Source organism: Calidris pugnax, unplaced genomic scaffold, assembly GCF_001431845.1.
Source record: "Calidris pugnax isolate Ruff unplaced genomic scaffold, ASM143184v1 scaffold317, whole genome shotgun sequence".
In the NCBI taxonomy this organism is placed as follows: domain Eukaryota; kingdom Metazoa; phylum Chordata; class Aves; order Charadriiformes; family Scolopacidae; genus Calidris; species Calidris pugnax.
In genome coordinates this window covers 1,062,036-1,086,933 of record NW_015091111.1, presented here as the reverse complement: position 1 = coordinate 1,086,933, position 24,898 = coordinate 1,062,036, and the positions used below count along the sequence as shown (strand labels likewise).

Here is a 24,898-nt window from a genome sequence, read left to right as displayed (position 1 = left end):
CTGTCTGCAGCCGGCGGGCTGGCGGTGCGGCCTGCGCCGCGTCCCTCGGCCGGCGCGCAGCCCGGGGGGGAGCTGGGGCCGCGGAGAAGATGAGCGAGAGGGCCCCGAAGACTAATGCAGAAAATCAACAAGAACGTGGTCCTGGCGCTCCTGTCTCTGACCAGCCTGGTCTTCCTCCTCTTCCAGTTGTACTACTACAAGTTCTACCTGTCGCAGAAGGTAAGGGGGGGGATCTCCCGATGGGGCCTGCTCTTGTGCCACAACCAGTGTAAGGCCAGCTCTCCTCAGAGTCCTTCAGCAGCACGAACGTCGCCCCCAGACCTCCTGCATCTGGCTAGCGATTTGAGGTGAAGCGACCAGGTAGCCCCGGGCGAGTCAGTTGCTAGCCTGATGGACAAGCTGTCGTGTCAGCCAGAGGCATCCCACCCGTTCTAAAACGGGGTGCTTCCTCCCTCTCCTCAGCTGCAGGTTTGCACCACCCGGGCTTTTCATCTTCACAAGAACTTCCTACTCCTGCTGTTAAGTGACTTTTATTGATGAAAGTGAAGTCAAACTCAGCGCTGTCTTAGGGCTTTTCTGAAGAAACAAGGAAGGCAGCCTTTATTGGTTGTGGGTATTTTAACAGTGATGTTTTTAAAAGAAAACCCACCTTTTTCTGCTGTTGCCTTAGTGCTTTGTCATTCGATGCTCATAACTTTCTAGATGTTACAAATCCAATCCTGCTTTCATACTGTCCATGGAATGTTTAGCTGAGTGGGATTTTCTGTAACTGAAAAAGATGTAGCTGTTGCTATAAATGAAATAATCTGGTGGCTTTTTGTCGTTTCATAGTTTACAGTTGCAATGCAGATTAAACGAAGGAACTAATCTTATTTTTACGGAAGAACTACATAGGTTTCATGTTTCCTGAGTTTATTTTCTTTTAGTGGAGACTTAATAAATTAAGATTAATAAATGCAGGCAGCCTTAGTGCTGGGTGGTACCACGACCTTTGACCTCTTTCTTACAGTTTCTGATTGTAAACAACAAGACTCTGAATGAGAAGTTCTTCATACTTTTGAAAGACTAAAAGCTGAGCTACTAACTGCCCTGGCTCTATCATATAAGTATGCCCTTGTTCAAATTTAATTCTCTAGGATTACATCTGGAAACACTGAGGCATAGTCCTGCTGTCGCTCCCTCAGTGGTATTTGCCTAACAGCGTTTGTCATCTTCCTATTTTACATTTATTGGCGTATTGACTTAGAAACCTGAGGCCTGATCATGCGTTTCTTGCATGTCTGGAAGTCCCCGGGGCTTGCACTCTCCTTCTAAATACACTAAGCCAGAGCAGTTGGTTATGGTTTCACATTCAGTACTGTAGTTGAGTGACCAGAGACGTAACCACAGCAATAATTATAAAGTACTAACTGGATAAACACCCCTGAATGTCCTGTTAAGAAATCCTAAGCAGGGATTCAACTGAAACTTACTGGTTTTCTTTTCTTTCTCCCTCCCCTTCTTTGGTTTTGATAGAATGGAGCAGTTTTTTCCAAAGTCAGAGGAAGCCAGTCGGGCCAAGACAGCACTAGATGGGTATGTACGATGTCATTGGTTCATACAGTTCTGCAAGTCTCAGAGAACTCACATGGAATTGCAAACTCAGGGCCCAGTTGTCTTTCATCTTCGCTGGGGATTTTGCATTATGAAGGACTGCTTCACTGAGTAAAGTTATGAAGTGTTTCAAAACATCAGTTTAAAATGAAATTGAGAAACGATTACAGCTTAGCAGTCTTTGCCTGTGCAGTCCATAGTAGTGTTGTTCATGTTTTAAGAAGCAAAATTTGTTCTTTCTGATTTAGAAGTTTTGATCCAGGCTTCTGTGTTTTTTTCCAGACTGAGTACAGAAAAGATTGGCTTGTTTGACATGCAGGTTGTTTGATAGTCAGTGACACGGTAAAAGAATTGGCTGTAGCTCTCAGGTCACAGAATACCCCTTTACTTGCTCCATTTGTTTAACCTGCTGCTCAATGTTTTGTGTTACTTGCTTATGCTGGGTCATAAAGCTCTTCACAAGCAGGAAAATGTTACATTTCAGTGCTCTACTAGTTGAAGTGTGCCAGTGTTCAGGAGCAGTGTTAGGAGTGCCATTAGATACTTGAAATAGGATATTTTCTGTTGTGTCTTACTTAAGGTTTTCAGGATTGAGTGCAACCAAAACATCACATTAGCCTCAGGGAATCAGAAGCTCAGTTATGATATTTCTGGTTAGCATTTGTTTGGAAACACTTTTACAGAAGTCTTTTGTTAGCAGATCTCCCAGTGGAAAAACAGCACAGATGGTGAAAGAGAGTGATGCGCTGAGAGCTGGCTGCCGTTCACTTTGAATGCAACATGATAATGTTTCTAGTTAGCAAAGTAGCCATTTAAATGCCTTATTTCTGCTGAGCAAAGAGGGAAGGTGCCCTGGTTAAGAACTATTCTTGGGAATAATCCAAACCAGCTGCTCCACAGACTGCTTACTTGCACCAGGAATGTCTTGCTATTCTTGGAGGTGACACCCCTTGGAACTATCTGCTGGTTGTTAGGTGGCATGATCACAGTGGGCTTCCAACCTGCCAGTCAGTGTACAGAGTTTTTATTACGCTTTAACTTGCTCTTACAAGATCATTAGTAACAAAGCAGAGTGCTCCATGGTCCTGCGAGGGACCTGTTGCACTCCAAGCTTTCTTCGGAGCCCCTGCATGACGAGTGCTAAATACTCTATTTGAATGTGTTTCTCTTAGCTGCTTGACATCATCGCTGTCTCTTTCTAGCAGTTATTTAAGTTTCAACTAAAAGCATCTGTTTCCATGGAGAAGTAACAGGGGAAAGAAGTAGGTATTGATGCACAGGTTTGCTTGCTGTTCATCAGTCTGATCCGCTAGTTTTAGTTACAGAAAAAATGGTAGCACATCACTTACCTTTCAGCTCCATAGAGTTGAGGTCACTAAGAGGGTAGCCTTGCTTCTGCCTGTACTGAACTGCTGCCTAAATTCTGTTTGTTAGTCCACGTTCTGTCTATACTTTTTTACCTCTCTCTGAAGCCAAAGCCCAGTGCCAGAATTGGAGGTCAGCCTGTGGAGTCTGACTGAACAGACTCAGCAGCTGGACAGGAGGAAGATTAGAACTTCACTTGGAAAGCCAGGGTCAGCAAACTGGGCAGGTAGCTTGCGCAGTAGGCCATTGTTTTCCCTTATTATACCTCTTCTAGAAACCTTGAGATGTAGCAGATATAAAGCCTGCCAGTGCTGTTGTAAGCAAGTATTTTTTTTCTGATTAGAACCATACTTTAAGTTATCAAGTTCAACTGTTACAGTTAAATACGTCAGCTACATTTTTAATAGCAGAGTGGTGGCTGTGATTGGTGTAAATCTGCATGCCACGGACATTTAAAAGTACTTGATTAAAATTCTCCACTGAATCAAGCTAATAAATCCTCTCATCAGGCACAGGACCTTCTTGCTATGGCTTTTAACTCCTTATGCAGTGTTGCCATGGTTGAGTGCCCTGGGTACACAAGTATCCAAAGTCTGGGTAGGATTCATTTCCTACCTTCTCACTGAATCACCCTTCATATACTGCAGGCATCATGCCTGAGGTTTGGGGATACTGTTTGGGAGTGGATCAAAAGCCTCACTGAAGTCAAGGCTTGAACTGTGTCCATTGCTCTCAGCTTACCCACAAACTTCTTCTAAGGCAGTCGGTGTGATTAGGTGCAGTTTGCCTTTGGCTGGCTTTCCCAAATACATCTTTGTCCTTCCTGTGCTTGGATGTGACTTTCCACAGGTTTTTGCTTCAGAAGCTTTCTGGTGATTGAGGTGATGAGTTCCCTGATCCTCCTACTTGAAGACGGCATGACATTTGCCCTTTCTGAGCCTTGAGGAACAATTCCTGACCACCATCACCTTTCAAGATGTTACAGAGCAGCCTTAAAGTGACATCAGTCAGCTCCCTCAGCAGCCACACGTTCATCACATCTCACCCTGTAATCTCTGCTTTATTCAGGTGCTTTTCCAATGCAATCTAGAGCTGGAAAGAATCTAGAGTTCAGCCTGGAGTCTGTTCTCAAGTCTAGCATTCTAGAGTGAGACTGCTTTAACTCGTAGAAAGTTCTAATTGAAGCTGAGAGGTTTTTACTCAGGAGACCTGGGAAGCCTGAGAACAGCTTGTTCTTCTGAAAGAGAAAAATTTCATTTCCACAATTGTTCATGGAAGTAAAGTGCAGATTTCCTTCTGCCAAAGAGTTTTAATATATTAAGCTTTGTGTTAAAGGTGGTGTTTCTAACTCCTAATTTTAACCTTTGTCAAACAGCATGTGGTGAGGAAGTTCCTAGGCTTAATATCCAGTCACAATATACCAGTGTATTTGATCGATCCTTTGATTCTGGGGCTGGTTGATAAAGACATTGAACAGATCAGAAGCTCTCCTGATGGCCCCAGTCCAGAATGCAAGTACTTTTGTGCTCCAAGAGACTTTACTACATTTGCACTACTGGACAAAACATGGAAACCTGAAGTAAGTGCCTTTTCTTCAGTTCACATTTGTGTATTGTAATACATTCAACTGTTCTATGGTTTTGTGACATAAGGCTTTCATGTATGTATTAAAGCCTCTGAATTCATTGTGTGGAAACCTTGTAAAGGTATTGTTAGAGGAGGCTTTTTTAAAAAGAAATAAAAGGTATCCAGGCACTATTCTGCATACGTTAAGAGTCATTTACAGATAATTAAAAGTTTTTAGAAGCTGTCTGCAACATTCATAAACACACTAAGAGGCCATGTCAAAAAGAAAAAGAAAGTGGTCTGTTAGAAAGGAAGAATGAAAACCTTAAGCCTGTAATGTAGGTACAGCTGTCATAAATCTTGAGTTTGGGGATCTACCAAGGTGAAAATGCAGGTATTGATGTGACAAGGCTGGAAAGATTATCATAGTCTAGTGGTTTACATTTCTTTAAGTACGTCCTTGTACTTAACACCATCTATACCAGACACAAAGCAGGAGACATTAAAATGGCCTGTGACTATTTTGCTGAAGGAGTCCCACTCAAGTTAAGGGTGGTAGCACACTGGATCTGATCAGGCAGTTGTTTTACCTGTAGCTGTAAAGGAATTAAAGAAACCGAGAACAAGGTTGTGTGGCAGCACACTGATATAAATCTATCTCCCCATTCTTTGTGGCTCACTGATGGTATCTGTAGCATCAAAAGGAGAAGCTGATATGCCTGTATATAAAACAGTTCAAGGGGGATAATTGAAAGGGTCTTCAGGTGCTGATTGTTTTCTTACCAGCCAGAATTTCATTGCTTTTTTTCTTTGGAAATATGAAAGCCTGTTACATAGTGCAACATTCAGTGTTTGGTGAGATTGAGACAAATATTTGTGTACATCATTAAAAAAAAAATAAATTGCAGTAATTGTTCTTGTGTTATTGGTATCATTATTCAAGGACATAACGAATGCCAAGTTCAGCGCAAGAACAACTTTAGAAAACAGTTTGAGGATGCAGAGAAGGGTGCTATGTCAAAGAGCAAACCTGGTCCAAGCATAGCTTAAACATTTATTTGTTGTTTTATTGAGTAGTTTGAGGGACAAAATTTAAGACAAGGAGATGTAGTTGCTGGAATTGCTTGTGATTGCTGATCTTTAAAGTCTTAAAAGTTTTTGAGTAGTTTGTGCTTAAGACTGATTAGGAAATGAAAATGGGGAATGATGACAGTTAATAATAAACACTTAGCATTCAATTTTGGTTTCTTTACTCTTTAGCTTCTCTCTCTCTCTTCGTCTCGTTTTTTAGGTGGGCCTTTTTAGAACTGCTGAGAAGATGGGGTTCCAGTGGCTAAAGATTATAAACAAGGACCCTCGCTTGGATGGGATGGATGACTTGTCTGGGATTGAAATTCCCTTGCACTACATATTTAAACTGGCATCTCATGCTATTCACCTGGTGGTCTTCTATGAGAGGAGCGGTAATTATCTCTGGCACGGCCCCCTGAGGCTCAAGCAACATATGGACAGAAAGTTTGTGCCTTTCCGGAAACTCCACTTCGGTCGCTACCCTGGCGCGTATGAAAAGTGAGTTCAACACAGAGGAGGGGAAAAAGCCATGATGGCACTTCCAAAATAACTCTTTCTGCGGTGTATAAAATTGCTCCCTTTCCTAAAGTCAGATTGTAAAATTTAACTCATGTGTGGTTCAGCCCTTAAAGTGCGGGTAAATTAAATGATGAAGGTAAATCCAATTCTGCTTACCTGAAAACAAGATCTTACCACCATTTATAAATTAAGAACTATATTTTAGAGGAAGTTGCTGTGTGGCCAAATTTAAGTAGGCAGAAAGATGGGTGAAGTCAAAGAAGAAGTCCGCTCCAAACAATCAGTGTTAAAGAACATGAATAAAGAGGTGACATTTGTACTGTAAAATCACGTGCCAGCCATTGCATCTAACTCACAGTCTTAATGTGCCAAGGGAAGTCCTTGCTTGCATAAACATTGGAATTGGTGGTGTTGCTTGTCTGTAGTCTTACCCTTAAACTTTGCATTACACTGGTAAAGTTACTGCAGATGTTTGCCTTTTCTTACAATGCTTTCAATAGCAGTATTTCAGGAAATACACATCTTGTCACTATTTTTAAAGACAAGCATGTGCCACTGGACTTCGCAAAGAATGTTCCTGCAGGGTATGTGTATATGCCATGAATCAGAGAAAAACAGCCAAACCTTTCACAGGTCCAAATAAATCTGCTTAACTTCTTCTTTACAATTGACACCATTCGTTCTTCTTTTTGAAGCGTGGAATCTGTACCAGTTACATGCCTAAACATTTGAAGTCATGTGTGTAAGCTGAAAAATGCCACATTTCATTTATCGTGAAAACTTAACAGTTTTTAAACTTCAAGAGCAAACAGCCTCAAAGTACAGCGTAAAATTTGGCTCTTAAGCGTGTCCCATACTTAGACAGCTAAATAAATAGCCTGAATTTTCAAATGCACTGAACAGCAACTCCGAACAAATTCAGTGCACATCATGAGTTAGTAAAGGAATCAGTGTTCTGACAAACTAACTAAACTAATTCTCTAAGCATAGAATTTATTTTTAAACAAAATTTTGAAGTGTATGGGGAATTTGTTGAAACTCTTGTTGCTCCTCTTTTGTAATTGGTTTTGGATATATTTGGATAGAGAAACCACTGCTGGTAGCGTGCATTGACATTTTAACCTGAGCTAATGAAAATAGGGACTTGTGATTTGTAAATGAATTGAATGGGTTAATGTATCACCTTTCTTTCCCTGCAGGCCAGAACTTCTGCTTGTTTCCATTGATGACTTAAAAGTTCAAATTCCAAAAAATCCGTCCAGTTTTCTAGAGGAGACGTCACACTCTAGATTTCTTGAATGTAGGTACAGAGAAGCTCGGGCTTTCTTTCAGGTTAGTGATAGTGTCTCTGAGATGTGATGTATGTTTTCACTGATTGACCGAAGCCTATAAGCAGTTCACTGGTTTTTACCTAGATGGGACTGTTTGTGCACATAAAGCTAATTAAAGACTCTGAGACTCAATCAAGAGAGTTTAGTAAGTGGTAATAAAACCAAAACTTTAACTGAAAATCATGGTCTGTGTTTTTCGCTTTTGAGTGCATTTTTTCCTATTTCCAAAACTTTGAAAAGAAGAGGTGACCAACACGTCCATAGCTATCACACATTGTTATGGTTAAATAGATCTCACGTAAGTAAGACTAAAATCTTGTGTGGTTTTGTGTTTGAAGATTTTCCTTATGACAATTCTCAAAGTTCTCAGTAGTACTTCATTTTATATTCTTTTAACTGTGCACTGCAGTTCCATGTTCCTAGTTCAGTTTATTTGAAATAGTATATTCATTCTGAAATGATTTATTTAATTGCTTTTTGAAAATGTAAGCTAATATTTTCTCCACGTTATTTTTTAGAATATTACTACCTATTTAGCAGATAGTAGAAAGCTTTCTGCTGCAGTATGAGGAGAGTTTTGTCCTAACTTCAGAAGGACTGAGACATGAAGTGGACGAGAGTTAACCTCAGTTAACTGACTGTGGAGTCAGAATGAAGCCACTGAATTTGAGCCTTCTCTGATTTCATAGACAGGGAGAAAAGAGACGATTCAGACACCTTCAAACATTGGATGTCTTGAGGAAGGGACTTCTCAGTGAAGGGAAGACCATCCTTCTTCAGTCTAGTAGGCCATAGCTCCCCGTACATACAGCGGGAGGGTTACTGTACCCAAGGGTGCCCGTGTGGGGTCACTTCACCTGTAAAGGACAGAAGTTGTAAGCACGCTGCACTGCAGCTCTAAAACCTCCAGGCAGTAATTGCCCCAGGCAGACAAAATGTGCCTCTATGTATTCAATGTACATTGAATTTTTCTGGAGCTTTAATATTTAAATAAGCAGCGGGCATCTGTTTTCAAAAGTAAGTGTTCATTTCAGCTGTGTGTTGCCCAAGGGCTCTTAATGAAATCAGTCAGGAAGCTGAGTGGTGTGTTGTTCCTGTGTTTGATTTGGTAGTGTTTGCCCAGGCTGCCGTGTTGGTTTTGGCTTTGCATTAAGAGAAGCTCTGGCTCAGTGGTAGCCGGGCATGATTTTCTGCTCCCTTTGTTTCTGCTCGGCGGCAGAAGGTGTCAGCATCCGGCTGTAACGCTTGGTGGCGCCAAATAAACTCATGTGCTGGAAGAAACCGTCCCTGTTTTCCCCCTGGGCTCTGGGTACTGGCTTCAGTGTGTGCAGGTCTAGGGTTCATCTGTGGTGTTGCCCAAGCCTTGAGAATCAGTACCTAACACGTGCATTCTCATGCTGTTTTACTGTGAATTTATATTCAGTTGGAAAAACTGAAGATCGATGTTTCACAGTTTAAATTTCAACTTGTCATTCTAGTGCATATTCTCAAAGTGGACTGCATACGTGAAAACAGATACTGCCCAGGTATTAGTTAAGGAAAGGTCATTTTTTTTCTTAAGAAAAATGAAGAGACAAGTTTCCTATCTGACAATAGCTTGCTTATTCTTCCTTTGCCTTCAAGCTCTATCCTGATGATGCCTCCCTCGATGCAGTGGAGTTCAGAAAAAAAGCAAAATCCTTGCTCCATCTGGCTGCCCTGACATTGAATAACTTAGGAGTAAAGTTCTGGCTGAGCAGTGGAACATGCCTTGGTAAAACATTAGTGTTATGTTGCATTTTTAAACGCATATGACATTTTTAACATTTCATCCTCTATTGCTTGTGATGTCAGCTAAGCTTAAATGTACCGGGTTGGAAGGTAATATGTGGCATTAGCTGTATTGAAATAGGCCTTTTTGCTCCTGGCAAAATGCCTTTTCTTTAGAAACCTGACCCTTGGAGATGCTGAGCAAATTTCCAGTGAAGCATCTAATGTTGTTACGAATTGTCTGTGTTGTGTTGATCACTACTTAGAAAGTAATCAGCAAGTCTTTCAACTGTGTGAGTTGGAATTCCCTGAAATGCTGTTTGGACAACACAGTGATGGGCACATATTTCTGCTGTCCATGTAGACTCTCACCTGATTTTTCTTCCCATGCAATTCGGTGCTTACCACTGACTTTTAAAATATAGTTTACATTTATTTATTTATTTAAAAACACATACTTTTAATAAAATATCAGCCTATTAGAGTAGGTACTGCAAGTTTTCAATTCTACTGAAGATGGAAGTAGTACCTTATCACTGGTGAAGATTCTTTTGTTATTGGAATTGGTTGTGAAAGCTCAGGTGTGTGCACATTTGACTAGGTATTATAATTTTCTGAATGCACAGTTACTAAAAGCTGCTTTAATGAAACAGACAAAAGAATGTCCCACTTCTTGTCTTACTGTTTTGCAGTGGTGATTGAAAGATGATTAACATCTCAGATACTATTTAAAATAGTAGTCTCAAATTAAAAGCAGAGCTCTAGTGTTGTGACTGTACATTGCAGATTAGATTTGAGTCTAGATAAAGAATATTTTTTCTTTAAAGACATTTAGATTAGAATACCGAAGATACTTTATCTTTGAAAGAGTTAGTGTTTTCTCTCTTATTCTTGGCTTTCTGGAGAAAAAAGCTGGCGATAATTGCAGTAATATTTGTTTTCTTCGATGTGGTTCCTTTCATACTAGAGAAAGGGAGAAGTCTTGTTTATGGCCTCATTCAAAGATCTCTGCTTGGTGACCTTATGACAGTTCATTTTTATGCTGTTCTATTGATCTGTTTCTCATGTTCCTGAATTAAATGGTTTGGTTTTTTCCTTTTTTTTTTTTCTTTATTTTTCTTCCTCAGGCTGGTATAGACAGTGCAACGTCATTCCTCACAGCAAAGATGTGGATTTGGGAGTGTTTATAAGGGACTACAAAGCAGATATCATTCCAGCCTTTCAGAAAGCAGGGTTACCACTGAAGCACAAATTTGGCAAGGTACATAGATAATGAACAATTTTCTTCATGTGTCTTAAGTTTGTACATTTGAGTACAGCTGCAGATCACTTATGTACATGTAGGTATCTGAAGTCTCCTCAGCAGACATTTACTTATTTATTTACCTAAACATATGATCTTGTTGCTTTTTGTGAATTCCCTCGAACAATGTGTGAGAAAATACCTTTCTTAATAGCTTCAGCCCTGTTTAGGGAGCCTGAATTCCACCTCGGAAGAAGTTTTTAATAAGTTTTAAGGGGTCTAGTCTGTGTTAGTGGTGCCAGGGAAACTTAAGAATCAGGGCAGAATCTCATCTTTGAGATTTGGGTGGGCTGGTGATAGCTCTGAGGTCGTCTGTAGCCCTGTATGTAAAACTAGCAGAAAGGGAAGGATGGCTTGAGGTGGCCACTGGGCTTGTTTGTGATTAGTTTATGTGGATCTTTATTTAGCTTTTTCAGACTGTAGGCTGCAGAATGGTAGAGAAAAACTACGTTTCAGGAATATGAATTATTGGCCACAGATCAAGTGATTTATGATGCTAGTGAGTGTTCTGTTTTAGAGGAAATGTGGTAAATGAAGACACCTACTAATCTTGTTGTTATTTACTGAGATTATTTTGCTTGTGGCAGAAGACAAGGGGATAGCGCTGAAGCTTTTGGGACTAAAGGGAAGAAAGAAACTGCACTGAGGTGCAAAAAATTTCCCATGTTCTCAAGGCATAAAAAAAAAGAAAACAAGAGATTGTGGAGTTTGTGTATTTTCTTCAGTTAAGAGTCACTCTGAATACCTGACCAAACCTGCTGACATAAGTAGCTTTGTATTTTTATGAGTGTATACAGTCTGTCTTTTTGTCTTGCAGGTAGAAGACAGCTTGGAACTCTCTTTCCAGGGAGAAGGTGATGTGAAACTTGATATTTTTTTCTTCTATGAAGAGGATGACTACATATGGAATGGAGGAACTCAGGCAAAATCGGGCAAGAAATTTAAGTATGATCTGAATTTGTACCTGTAATAAGAAAGAAACTGAACAAGTTGGTGTATAGTGTTGGCATTTTGTGTGTTATTGCCTGGCAAAGTCTATGTTTTTTGTGGGAAAGGCAGTTATCAGAGGAGAATCAGTGGAGATTTTGCACTTTGAGACCAGGTGAGCAGAAAGAGGACAGCCCTATGCCTTACTAGAGTGGTGGTGGGCTTGTCAGATATCAGTTCCCTCATGAAATCGATAGCAATGCTGGCATGTCAGATATCAGACAGATCTCACCTGGACCGCAACAAGTTCTGAGTTAAACAGCTAAGATGAGAAAGAAGTCTCTAAAACTGTTTGTTGCAGAAACTAATTTTGCAGCAAAAAGTGAATACTTAGGCATCTGTCTTGATGACGGAGCATTTGGCAGAAAGCCTCGATATCCTTGTGAAGTAAACCCCATAGTTTCGGATTTTATGGCTATGATTTGGAATACTTTATTGACTGTAATGTAGTCACAGAATCACAGAATTGTAGTGGTTGGAAGGGACCTCAGAGATCATCGAGTCCAACCACAAAAAAAAAACCAAAAAAACAAAAAACCCCACAAACCAGCACCCACCACCTAAACACACAACAACAACCACCAAACCAAAAACCATCACCCACCCACACAGCACCCCACCACAAACCAGTAATCTTGGGCACTAGAGCATGCCCTGAAGAACCATGTCTACATGTTTCTTAAATACCTCCAGGGATGGTGACTCCACCACCTCCCTGGGCAGCCCATTCCAATGCTGGATAACCCTTTCAGTAAAGAAATGTTTCCGAATAGCCAACCTGAACTTCCCCTGGCGCAACTTGAAGCCGTTACCCCTTGTCCTATCATCTGTAACTTGGGAGAAGAGACCGACCCCCGTCTCTCTACAGCCTCCTTTCAGGTGCTTGTACAGAGCGATAAGGTCTCCCCTCAGTCTCCTCTTCCCCAGACTGAACAACCCCAGTTCCCTCAGCCTCTCCTTGTAAGACTTGTGCTCCAGACCCCTCACCAGCTTCGTCACAGCAGTATAGATGACTACTGCAGACTTTGTTGTTGTTCATGTTCTGAAAGTGGAATTTTAAATAGGATCCCACATTTCTTGCGTCATACCTTTCAGTATTAAATTGACAAATAAGCACAACAGCTTCCTAACCTACTCAGCAAACTGAATATAGGTTTTGATAATTAGATTTGTTTCTTTCCATCACCCACCCTAGCTCAGAAAGAGACATTTGCGGACTAGTTGAAAACCTTGTGGCTTCTATAGGATTTAATTATTTTTCATATTTTGCCTAAACTGTATTTACATGTATTAGCTAATGGGAACTTAGCAAACACTGCCATCCAGCTGGTGATGATGTCTAAGTCCTTGTCTTAGTTAGCTTTGTTTTGAAATGATAAACAAAGGTTGGGGAAGTTACTTTGATGACCAAAGTCAAAAGGTACACTTACAATTAGATTAAAGGATATGACTTTGATATGACTGGTCCTAATGGAAAGTAGATGTGCTGTGGTCCACCTCCTGCATCCTAGGATATTACACCTCTTTTGCAACTCCAACTTTCATAAAACACTTTTCCTGTAGCCTAGTACTTAGTGATTTTTTTTCAAAGTTTACAAACATGGCTTTTTAGTTGAGTAAGAAATAATTTGCTTAGACATAGTAACATAAGGAAGCCTCTAATTCTGAATTGCTGTTTCTTAGTCATCCAGAAAAAAGTCGTGAAATAAGAAAAAAATTATTATAAATGTAACGTGGGCACTCTCTGTAGTTGCTTGCTTTCTCCATGAACTTATTTGGAGGTGTATTTCAGTCTTCTACCAGTGACCATATTCTTTTGTTATGACGCAGGTATCTCTTTCCCAAATTCACTCTGTGTTGGACTGAATTTGTAGAACTCAAGGTACGCGTGCCCTGTGAAACCCTTCAATATGTTGAAGCCAACTATGGCCCGGACTGGAAGGTTCCTGTGAAGACGTGGGACTGGAAGAGCTCACCATCCAACGTGCAGTACAATGGTGTCTGGCCTGTCGATGAATGGGACGATGTCATTCAAATCTATTGACCGCCTGACTGCTACGAGAGCACGCCTGCTGTCTTTGAAACTGTCAGTTTGTAATTTCCTGCTTCCCAAAGGCATCAGGATCTGTTCCTTTTGTAACTTCTCATCTGTTTCCCAAGGAGACATTTACCTTCTTTTTTGCTTAACAGGTATTTTTTTCACCTTCAGGCATTTTCCAGGTAGTTAGAGGAAATGATTAAGGGCAACTGAGGAGAAAAAAAGCTGAAAGAAAAGCTGCAGAAAGGGAATAGAGATGAAATGTTGCAGTAAACTTGTGGGTAGTTGACTATTTAAGTGTAAGCAGTGCCACATGGCTTAGACTTTCCTGGCATCATCAAAACCTTGGGACTGTTCGCTTCTTGAGCTTACGGGAGGGATAGGATGGGAAAATCCCAGAGAAGTTCCTCTTTTTTTTCAGAGGAAATCTGTGAGTATTCAACTTTTAAACACCAGAGTTGTGAATACCTTGAATGTGCTTTATTGGAGACTGATACATCCCTACAATGTGCGACAGGTTGCTGTTGGGAGTGGAATGTTTGTGTTACACAGAACTGGTGTGGCACACCTGCTTTATCTGTAGGAGGCATTGGGTAACAGTGTAGTACTAACGGAATGGAAGGAGAAACTATCCACATCACACTCCTTCCAATAACAGTTCAGTTTTTCCTGAGCTAACCACTGCATGCAATTATGACAGGGAATGTTATTTGCTTTTTTTTTTTTTTCCTTTTTTAAGAACATGAAGGTGTATGCCGCAGGAATGTCTTTCCCTAAAAAATGAGTAATCTGTTTTTTGACAGCCCAATTAACGTGTTCTCCATGTAAGAGTTTTAACCAGATTTTAGAAAATTATAGCTATCCCTGCTTTCTTATAAGTAGATAGAAATGGAGGTATTGATGGTTTTCTGTTTAACGTGTGCTCACAGAACAGAGATCTCAGAGACTCTATCACAGCTCTCTCCTCTAAGTGTCAGCAGAAGTGTGTACAAATACCAAATGTTCCATCAAATTTGGGGTAGCATAATTGCAGGTGAAGTGTTAGTGTAACAGTAGGCTTTGGATGGCAAGAGAGTGGAAACCCGACAGCTCTCTCCTGCTTGTGCTTTTGGTCAATGAAGTGAGCTTGCTTGCTTCTTCAGTATTTTGGAGACGGGTAATAGCTTTCATGTGAGCAGGTGTGTCCAGGTTTGTTCCAGCCCTGCTGTGCAGGGACAACGAGGACACTAGAGCTGCTATAGTGAGTTAGGGCTGTAATATATGGTACGGACCCAGGAGTTCCTGTGTCAAGGTACTGAATGGAGCTGATGTTCACTGGCAGCAAACCCGTATCCATCTTTTCCTTCCTGAAGCAGAAAGGCTGCCTGAGGGTGACGGCTTTTCCATCTTACGCTGGGTAGAGGTAGGTTGAGTCTGTGGTTTGCGTTGTGTTGATCCTGCAGTTTTCGGCTGCGTGTTCAAATGCAGACACTTGTGGAGAGATGAAATAGCTACTGCCGTGCGGCGGTCCTACGACTGTACCATTCCGTGTGCGCCCCGGGGCTTCCCTGCTGTGTTTGTCCTGGAGCGCGCTGCATGCTTTTTCCTGCCAATCCTCTCCCTTCCAGTGCTCTCTGGAGTAAATTATTCAGCTTCTGGCAAAAGCTCGTCATGCTGGCTCTTCAATTGGTATGGTAACTTTGTTAGCTTTGCTTAATTAAGGAGAGAGAGATGAAAAATCCTGCTAATGGCATTTACTCGGTAAAGTAAACGTTAAAACATAAGGGATAATTTCTCAGGTAGAATTTATTTTATTATTTCCTTAAAATGAAAAAAGCCAACATCCTTGTGTTTTTTTGTGTTCAGAACTCTGTTGTTGTGAACTTCTTTGTTAAATAACATACAATAAGCCTGTAAATTTTTCAAATGCGATAGTATCTTTTCATTCACTCAAACACCTATCAGAAAACTGTCAATCCTGTCAAATTTTTGACTTTGTATTTCTAGATGGAAAGACTAATGGAAAAAAATGCATGTCCCTGAAGGGAAGAATGTCATAAATATTTGATGATACCTGTAAGTTATTCTTCAGGTTAAAATATTTTCTCTTCAGAAGATACAAATGTATATTTAACACTGATTAAAAGAAGGAGAGTCTAATTTGCAGCTCATGATGTTGTTTCATCCTTTGTTTTGTCATCTTGGGCAGCATTTAACACATTCATTGCAGTTACCATGACAGAATGCGCAAAGAAAAATTTTAAACTGTTTCTTACACTGCTTATTGACTGTCTGCCTTGAGCTTTTATCTTTTAATAAAGGTACTTGGACACAACAACGATACTTGGAATAAAGCAGGTGCCCCTATGTTGGAAAAATGATGCTGCAGTTGCACACATTTCACTCCTGCATGTTTCCTGCCACACTTTGTGCAGAGCCCTGACCGCAGGTGTCCTGCTTATAGGACTGCGTCCCAAGGAGTGGTGTAGACATCGTAGAATTGGTGCTCTTTGAAGGCATGCTGTGGGGCTGAAGCCTGACCATTCGCTGTGGAAACACCCAGATTTATGCATTTGTTTCCTGTTAGGTTCTCCTGATTCTCCTTGTCTGAAATGGATGCTTAATTTTAGCTCTACATTGCCGTGGTAACTTCCTGAGTACTTTCAATTTGAAAGTGCTCTTGAGAGGAGGACAACTTATAAATTCTCTTAATGGCATGCATTTAAGGTCTTAAGCAACAACGTGCGAGGTACTTTGACTTTCATATGGCAAACAAAGCATGTTACATATGTGTAACTGTTAAAAGACAACAGAAACTGTGCAAGGAATGCCCGTGGAGCTGAGAAGAGGGTAGCAAGGTGTTGAAAGCTGTGGCGTAAGTGCAGGGAAAGATTAAAGAAATGGAGTTGCCTGAAGAGAAAGGACCATAAAGAGCCATTTTCAAAAGCCTTAAAAGATGGTTACGAAAGGTACTCCCTTTCCAAGAGTGGTAGGAAATAGAAATAAGTGGGAGGAACACCTATTGAGATCAGCTGCGAGTGCTGGAGTATTTTACCTGTGGAAATGTGTGAAGCCTTTTGACTATGGGGGTCTCCGAGAACACATCAGACAAATGTGAGCCAAGACTGACTAGTTAAGGGCTGACTGTGGTTAGTCCTGTCTTCCAGCTGGAGGGAGTTCCTATTTCCTGTGATTCTGTAGCAGGTTTCAGTAACTTTCTGCTTTTACAATATGAAAATTGGAATCATCACTTGTGTATGAGCTTGAGAAAGGTTATATTTCTAGAATCAGATACTAGAGCTCACCCTGGGGGTGACAGTGAATTGCCACCCCACTGTGGAAATTATAAGAAACTGCAGCATCTCAAACACTTGAAAAACGTGCTCGTTTACAACAGGAGCGCAGTGCAGCTCTCTCAGAGAATACATCTGAGCCCACCTGAGGCTGTAGAGCAATCTTGTAATTCCTGCACAGAACTGACAAAGCTTGGCCACGCAGGGCAGTGAGTGTCTGAGGGAGATGCCGATGCTTTTAATCTGTCCATAAAGAATCTTCTGATAGAAGAAGGGTCTGTGGATGTTCCACCCCACTCTTCTTTTAAAGTCAGAATTGGGAGGTAGACAAAACTGCAGTGATACAGGTAGGAGAGAGTCATGAAAATATTGTTGGGTCTTTGCTGTCCAAATGAAAAGAAGAGTCTGATTTTTGTTATGCTGTTTCCCTTGAAACAGTCTTGGAGGTGCTGGTTCCCAGAGTTAAAAACAAACAGTTTGCATCCTTTGCTGCTTTAGAATTCTCTCCTCTCTTCATAAGTCAAAGTCTGTCAACTTGAGAAAAACAGTTTCTGCTTTATACTGTCAGTTGGAATTGTTTGTTTTGTGCAGATGGATGAGATGTTAAAGGAGTGACATCCGTGTAATAGTACAGATGCCTTTCTTCCTTCCGAGGACTGGCTTCTCACAGTGCAACGACTTCCAGGAACTCAGTTCTGTCCTTCTTTACCCATTGGCACAATTGTCTGAGTTTGCACAGCAGTTCAAGGTGTTCAGGGGAAGCTACCTCACTGTTGAGGCTTGTTTCTTCATGTAATTCTATCACACGATTGTGTGTTGCAGAACAAAATGCAGGAACTTGGGGAAACTGCATGCTGGCTCATAAGACTACCTAGCACTTGCGTTTAATGATTTGCATCCTCTGTTTTGGTAAACAGGCACCAGCAGCCGATTTACACCAGCTGATGATCTTGCTTAATAGCATTAGATTGCCTAAGGATGAGTTGTCCACTGGGGCTAGTTTTGTTCATAAATGTCCTATTGATTGAGACTGCAGCAGAGCACGTAAGTTATGAGCTGAATGACTCTCATCAAGTCCAAGTCACTGCTGTAATTAAGGTGTGTGGGTAAGAGCTTTCCACTTGAGAAAAGGAAGGGACAATGGAAAGTTTTGTTCTAAAGGGAGGCAAACGAACACTGTTGTGTTTGTGCCTGTTTTCCTGAAATAAATCTTCCCTGCAGCTTAAAAGACAAGTCAAATATTTGATCCAGAATTTACTAGGTGGAATGTCATGCCTGATGCTTTGCAGATCGTACTGCGTGCTGATAGCGCTCCTCTTCTGGCCCTAAAACCTCTGAATAACTTCTTTTATCATCAGAGTAATTAGCTTGAATGTTAGTGGGTGTAATGTTGGTCGATACCAAGCTGAATACATAGGATGATGTTGTGACCAAAGGAAATCGAGTGGCATGTAGCTGCGGGAAGAGTGAAATTAACCCTTTGTTACTATGTTCGGAATTTCAGTTGGTGTGTAGAGATCACTTGAGATGGCATCAACTTTGATTCCTGCAAGGCCTTTGAAAATTTCCCATAACATCCTTGTTGCTAAATTGGAGAGCTGTAGGTTTGATAGGTGGACTGTGAGAAGAATCACAAATTGGCTGGATGGCCATATTCAGAGAGCTGCAGTCAACAGCTCACCGTATAAATAGAAATCAGTAACAAATGGTGTCCCTCAGGGGTCTGTATTGGGACAGGTACTGTCCAATATCCTAATTAAGGATATTGAGTGTGACTGAGTGCACCCTCACTAAGCTGAGTGGTGCAGCTGCTTGCTTGAGTGACGGGATGCCATCCAACGGGACCGTGACAGGTTTGAAAAGGGCTGAAGTGAACCTCATGAAGGTTCACATAGCCAAGTGCAAGGTTCTGCACCTGAGTAGGGGATAATCCCCAACAGCAATACACTAAATCTACTCTTAGTTCAAATACAGACCCCCAAGTCTGTATTTATACTAAGAGTAGATTTAGATTAGATACAAGGAAGAAATTCTTTACTATGCAGGCGGTCAGAAACTGGAACAGGTTGTCCGCAGACACTGTGGATGCCCCATCCCTGGAAGTGTTAGTCAGGCTGGATGGGGCTTTGAGCAACCTGAACTAGTGAAGGAGATCCCTGCCCATGGCAAGGGGCTTGGACTTTAAAGGTCTCTTTGTCCCATTGTCTTGCAGGTGAAGAAGGAAGCATGGCTGACATGGTTGGTCTTAACACTAAACTGAGGCACTAGAAGAACACAGCATACTTAAGTGGTATTTGGTATTGAAGATCCCTTGGAGTATTGCCAGAGTGAAACAGGATTTTGCATGAATGAAAATTTGGCTTCCTGAGCTGCCAGGTATGGAGGAAATACACAACTGTGAAGAGGATGGTCCACTGAGGATGGCTTTATAGAGTAAGGCAGCCACCATCTTGCAGCTGGATAAGGTGAAATGAAATCTAATGGGACACTCTTGAAGCGCACTTTTTGTTTTAGAATTTTTGGTTTTTAAGGGTTACCAATTTTTAGCTTTAGTTCCGGTAAGAAGTAAAGCTGTGTAAAGAAACAGTGTATATGTGGTTTTACTGATCTGTACGTAATAGAACCGTATGTAATGAACTTTCAATAGCTGGTTCATAGAGGACTACTTGACTGTCGCAGGATTCGTGCTGTTTACTTTATACTCCTTGGGCCACCTTTTGTGTTGACCGGCACAGCAAAGCGAGAGAAGCTTTATATCGGGACTTGAGTTTTAGCTGGCATTGATTAAAAAAAAGCCCCACAAGCACACAAGATTTTGGAGGATGGAGGCTTGATATGGGTATTAAGGCACTCTGGACTTGATGATGTCAATATCTCGAGTGTTGGCCATGGCTTTACATATGGCCTTACACAGTCTTCATCTGTGTGTGAAAGACTTGCGCCAGCAGCTGGAGGGAAGAGGCAACAGATACAGCTGGGATCCCCTTAAGCAATCTTTGCTCTTCTGCATCTAATACACCCTTTTATCTAATGCATAGGTCCCTTAGCCTTGACTATAACCATTTCCAGGACGGTGTCTTCTGATCTCAGATATTCGGCCCGACAGCACTGTCCTGAGGACTAGTCTCTAGAGCCCTTGAACACTAAAGTCAACGCCCTGAGTCCCCCAGCACCTTCTAATTGCCATGCTTAGCCTACAGCTGCCGTTTTCTGCAATACCACCATCTTTCACAGGGAAGCTGGCTGCCTCCTCTCGGTCACTGTCTGCCTGAACTAGCAGGGAGCAACTGGGAAAATTAGCTATTCCTGAACTTGCTGCCCTCTGTCTTGCCTTAACGAACCTGCCTGCAATGTGTCTAGGACAGGGGCATTTGCTGAAAGACCTTTGAAGGCAGACTAAGCAATTGGTCTCTTTGGAGCAAGAAGAAATGCCACAGGTTTCATGGAAAGATGAAGCCTTGTGGCAAATAAGGTTTAAATTGCAGTGAAGAAGAGCTGTGTTGCATTGGGGAAAACTTGAGCAGGCTGCTGGGGTACTGTTTACTGTTTACCAGCCTGTAAACTAATTTTCATGCCTTGGGAAGAGCAGATTCTGCCCAGTTTTGGGGCAAATTGGTAAGCACTGGGAAAGGACTGACAACATCTCCGTGCTGCCCTCTAGGCAGCAGCCCTCCGTACACAAAAGCTGGGATGCTGGACAGAAAGGACGCCCTGTAAATTTGCAAGAAAAGGGCCTGGAGCATATGTTATCAGTGCCATCTGGGCTCTCCTGCTTCCTCCCACAGGGGGTGACACGGAGCTCTCAGAGATTCTCTTGTGGGACCTGTGTTTGATGTTCACCAGGATTTCCAGGTCTTTTTGCTGTAGCGCTTTCCAGCTGGACAGTCCTCAGCATGTGCTGGTGCCTGGGGCTGCTAGTCCCCCAGGTGCAGGACTGCACTTCCACTTGTGGGACTTCATGAGGTTCCTGTCAGCCCATTTCTCCAGCCTGCTGAGGTCCCTCTGGGTGGCAGCATGAATCAACCATTCCTCCCAGTTTGGTGTCATGTGCGAACTTTAAATTCCAGCAGGAGCTCCCATACGGCAGGACGTGTCCCAGGGGTTTTCGTTCTGTACCAAAATCAGTTCAAGCAAGTTTTATGATGACTTTGTTGTGATTTTGTTTAGTGGACTCATAACCTGGAGTGCCAAAATTATGCCCTTTGAACCATCATGGTGCTTCAGCCTCTTTGCTTTTCACCAGCACAGTCATTTCTGTTCCTACCACTTCAAAACCAAGATAAACCAAGTGGCCCTCCTTGACATAAAGCAACTAATTACAGCCCCTTTTACCCAGCCACCTACTGTCAGAAAAGTCAAAACTCTTGAGTACAGCAGCTTCCACATAGCGCTACTGTTGAACCCCGTGGCCTCCCCTCTTGAGGTGACACTGGTCCTTGTTTATCACTGCCGTTGTCTGGAGCGGTATCTCAGAAGCCCGTTGGGGCAGCAGGAACATCTTCTGTTGAAAAGCCTGCGTGTGTTTGCTCTTTGGGCGCCTGTAATCATCTCACATTGTCAGCATTCAGGCTTGGTCGCCCGTTAGTAACAACCTTTCCAGCTGCACCGAAAGAGGGGGGATTTCTGAACAAACATAGAAAGGGAGACAAGATTAAATAGGTGACAGCCGGTAAAGACAGGAGCCAGGCCAGAGCTGAGTTTTTTTAATTAATTATTTTATTTTGGGAAGCCAGGATACATTTGTGGCATGGGGGAGGGGGCCCTCTGTGGCTGACCAGACACAGGGTGCCTTACACCCTGCTGAAACTGTTTTTCTTATCTGTACACATGGAAGCCTTACAAAGTTATTTTTACACATTCCTCTCCAGCCGTAGTCATCGAGGAAACACACAGAGATCCCAAGGTCTTGTCTATGCATGAAAAGACACTGCTTGAAACAAGTGATAGTGTTCCCAAGCATGCCCATTATGACTGTAGTTACAGTGGCACGCAGGCATTTATTGCAGAGCAGGAGAGGGAGTAAACCAAGCACACATCTGCAATCTGAATTCACATTCTGGTTCACAAAGGAAGAGTTATACCAGAACAGATTATACTCCCCAAGGCAAGGGGGTGCATTGGGTTCTGCTGCATTATTTGGAAGAAAAGGAGGCAATTTTCTTGGTGCATACCTTCCCAGCCACAGCGGTTGACTTCTGCACCAGCAGTGTAATGTAGCCTCTACCTCTCTACAGCTGAAGGAAGTGGCTTCCAGCTCCACACTTGGAAAGAAAAGGCACAATTCTGTGGCTCGTATTCCTAGCACAGACACCGAAAATGATGTTAGTAGGGCTTCTGGCTGGGCAGTGACTTTGTGGCGTTCTTGGGTTGGCATCTTGCTCTGTGAGCCTAACAAAGACATGCAACATACCTGGGAACACAGGAACACCACAGTGAAGGAGCTTTGGGCCTGCCTCTGGCAGAGACCTTGGCACGTGCTGCCTGTAGCCACGTGTGATGGCTTCCCTGCACTGCTGGTGCCTGTAGTATCCTGCAGCTGCTTGCTGTACTAACTTCTCTGGGTTAAGGATGCCTCTTCAATTCATGCATTGTTTGTTCAGAAAAAGTACCTGTTTTCTCCTGATGAGATCAAACTGTTGCAAAGGGACAATGTGCAAAGACCATCGTTAGCCTCTACATTACTGGCCTTTTATGGCCACTTCATTACAAGGAGCTAATCAAGTCAGCCCATCAATCTGCTGTGCCTCAGCCTTCCTCAGACCTGCCTTTCCCTGTTGCACAGGAGAGCTGTTCTGACCTAGAGTAATGGTCCACAGTATCTCCTGCGAGCAAACTAAGGAAGGGTCCAGAAAATAGCATTGCCTGCTCTTGTTTCAGCAGCCCCATCTTCCAAGCCCTCCCCAGCATCACTCTGAGCCTCTCTGAGCGTTCACCAGCCTTTACTAATATGTTATCTGGCTGACTGACATGCAGCTGGTTGAAACCAGGAGCTGGATGATTTTGATTTTGTCCAGGGTGGTGACCAGACTGCCCCATCTCCCATTTCACTTTTTGATATAAGGGGTTTCAGCAGAACTTGCACTGAAGAGACACAAGGCTTTGTCCCTGGGGCCTGTCTGTTACATGCAGAGGAACCTGAGTTTCACATAGGGCTAAGCCAACTTTTGTGCATGGTCACTGGTGCTCATGCAGAGAGTTGGAGTCCTTAAACTCAAGGTGTGAGTTAGACAGCATTGTCCCTACTCGTAGTGCTAATTGGTGCATTACTTGACTATGTTAGCAAGTATAAAGGCAGAAATGCTAACCCCTACCAGAGTGCTTTCTGTCTTGCTAAGGTCTTTCTGCCAACAAACCCAAATAAAAGTGTAGGCAGCAATGGCAGCTGGAAACAACAGATTGCACATTAAGTGACTTTGGAATTGCACTGGCTGTCAAAAGGTAGAAGAGCTTGTGTTGTTAATAGCTTATATTTGTGTGGCTGCCTTTCCCCTGGGACTCAGGATCCACAGTGGACTGGAGAGGGAGACTTAACCTGAACTGTTGTGTGGTACCTGAATAACTCCCAGGTTCTGTGCAGAAACAGGCATCTACCTCCTGGGAAGACGGCAGTGTCTGAACAGAACAGTCCTGTGTCTGGCACGTTCCCTGCAAATGCTGAAGGTGCTGAGAAGAAAAGGTGGCAAGAGGGAGCACAGGGGGCTCTTCTAGTAGTTTTCCGTTATTCAGCAAGGGTAGTTTACAGCAAAACGCCTGACTAAAGCCAGTTTGTAGAGGGAAGAGAGAAGACTGCCAGGGGTTTGGGAGTCACCAGTAGGCTGCATATTAGCAGTCTTTTTTTTTTATATGTGAGGAAAGGGGAAAACATAAAGTAGAGGGAAACAGGTATAAACTCCTTCTTCCCGATCTGATCCGTAGCAGGTACAAGGAGGGAAGGCTGCTGATGCCAGCCCAGCTGCTGTGGTGTACACCAGCAGGGGCAAATCCAAACCACCCACCAGGTGGGTACTGCTGCCCTCCCACATAGCGTGGATCGGGACCACGGCTCTAACAGTGACCAGTCACAGCTGGGAGGTTTCAGGCTATTCTTCCTTGTCCTCCCCAGCCCTCCCCCACTCCTCCTCATCCTCGGTCTGTGCTCCATCCCAGAGAGCTGGGACACAAGCAGGGAGCTTTATTTATAGGGAAGAAAAAAATGTCAGTGGGGTGGGCAGAGGGGTGTGAGTGGAAATGGGTTGTGCTGATAAGCCTTCTGACTGTATTTTATTTTACTGAGGTTCTTAACAAATAATCTTTATGCAATGCAAACCTGCCTTATCAGGCTAATGCAGATTGTCTGAAATCCTTATCTCCATGGGCCAGTTAGCTGGAGTGATCCCCTTTTCACAATGAATAGAGAATGAAGAGCTGCACACAAGCCTACCCCTCCCTCCCTCCAATCATTGCCATTTACTGGCAGTGAACCGAAAGGCTCTGATTTCCAAACTCATAAATAACACAGGGCTTCAGAGCTGAGCTGTCCTGTGTTTTGAAACAGTTGTTCATCTGTGCAGGGAGCCCGAGCCGGCCGGGAGGGGCGCGGGGGCAGAGCTGGAAAAGGAAAAAAGGAAGAAGTCCCTGGTTTATTGCAGCTTTCTGAGAAGAACAGTCTATGTTTAAGCTGACTTTTAATGCTAGAGATAGATAGAGTGATCTACTCACATGCACAGATGCATCTCTTTCTCTAACCAATGTCAGCAGCCTCAGCCCCTAACACTTGAGTATGTTTCCTTGCACGCTTTTTGCTCCATAGCTTTGCCTGCTGTGTGCTGGGGAGAAGCTGCTGCTATTTGTAGGTTGAAGATTTATGGTGAGAAACGTGCCTGCTGCTCAGGAGAAGTTTTTTTTCTTCATTCTGTTCATGCTTTATATGTATTTTCTGTACCTCCTGTGAGTCAAGTAAGTGTACCTGGGGAACGGATGGCAGCTAAACAGCTCTGCTGCCTTTTCTGGGGACAGAAGCATGGAAAAAAGTAATGGTAGCTGTGGGAAAGTTTTATTGTTCTGGCTGCTGAGCTCTGGAGAATATATATAAAAGTCCATCTCTGGGAACAAATGATAGAGCAAA

General features: G+C 42.7%; 1 protein-coding gene across 2 annotated transcripts; it reads left to right on the top strand.

Moving 5' to 3' along the window:
* Positions 1-6: 6 nt before the first annotated feature.
* On the top strand, positions 7-15,839 carry FKTN (fukutin). Of its 2 annotated transcripts, XM_014958166.1 has the most exons (9): positions 7-219; positions 1,516-1,575; positions 4,334-4,537; positions 5,816-6,093; positions 7,314-7,446; positions 9,069-9,198; positions 10,322-10,455; positions 11,315-11,442; positions 13,315-15,839. In XM_014958166.1, the coding sequence occupies exons 1-9, from the start codon at positions 115-117 to the stop codon at positions 13,526-13,528; spliced, it is 1,386 nt and encodes a 461-aa protein (XP_014813652.1). In that variant the 5' UTR covers positions 7-114; the 3' UTR covers positions 13,529-15,839. The 2 variants fall into 2 exon arrangements, with proteins under 2 accessions (XP_014813652.1, XP_014813653.1); XM_014958167.1 differs by lacking the exon at positions 9,069-9,198 and having other exon boundaries at positions 7,314-7,414.
* The last annotated feature ends 9,059 nt before the right edge of the window (positions 15,840-24,898 follow it).

Excerpts from the sequence above, each read along its gene's own strand:
- FKTN (XM_014958166.1), top strand. The coding sequence starts at position 115 with ATGCAGAAAATCAACAAGAACGTGGTCCTGGCGCTCCTGTCTCTGACC. Across the intron at positions 6,094-7,313 it reads TACCCTGGCGCGTATGAAAA|GCCAGAACTTCTGCTTGTTT; the intron begins GTGAGTTCAACA and ends CTTTCCCTGCAG. Across the intron at positions 9,199-10,321 it reads GAGCAGTGGAACATGCCTTG|GCTGGTATAGACAGTGCAAC; the intron begins GTAAAACATTAG and ends TTTCTTCCTCAG.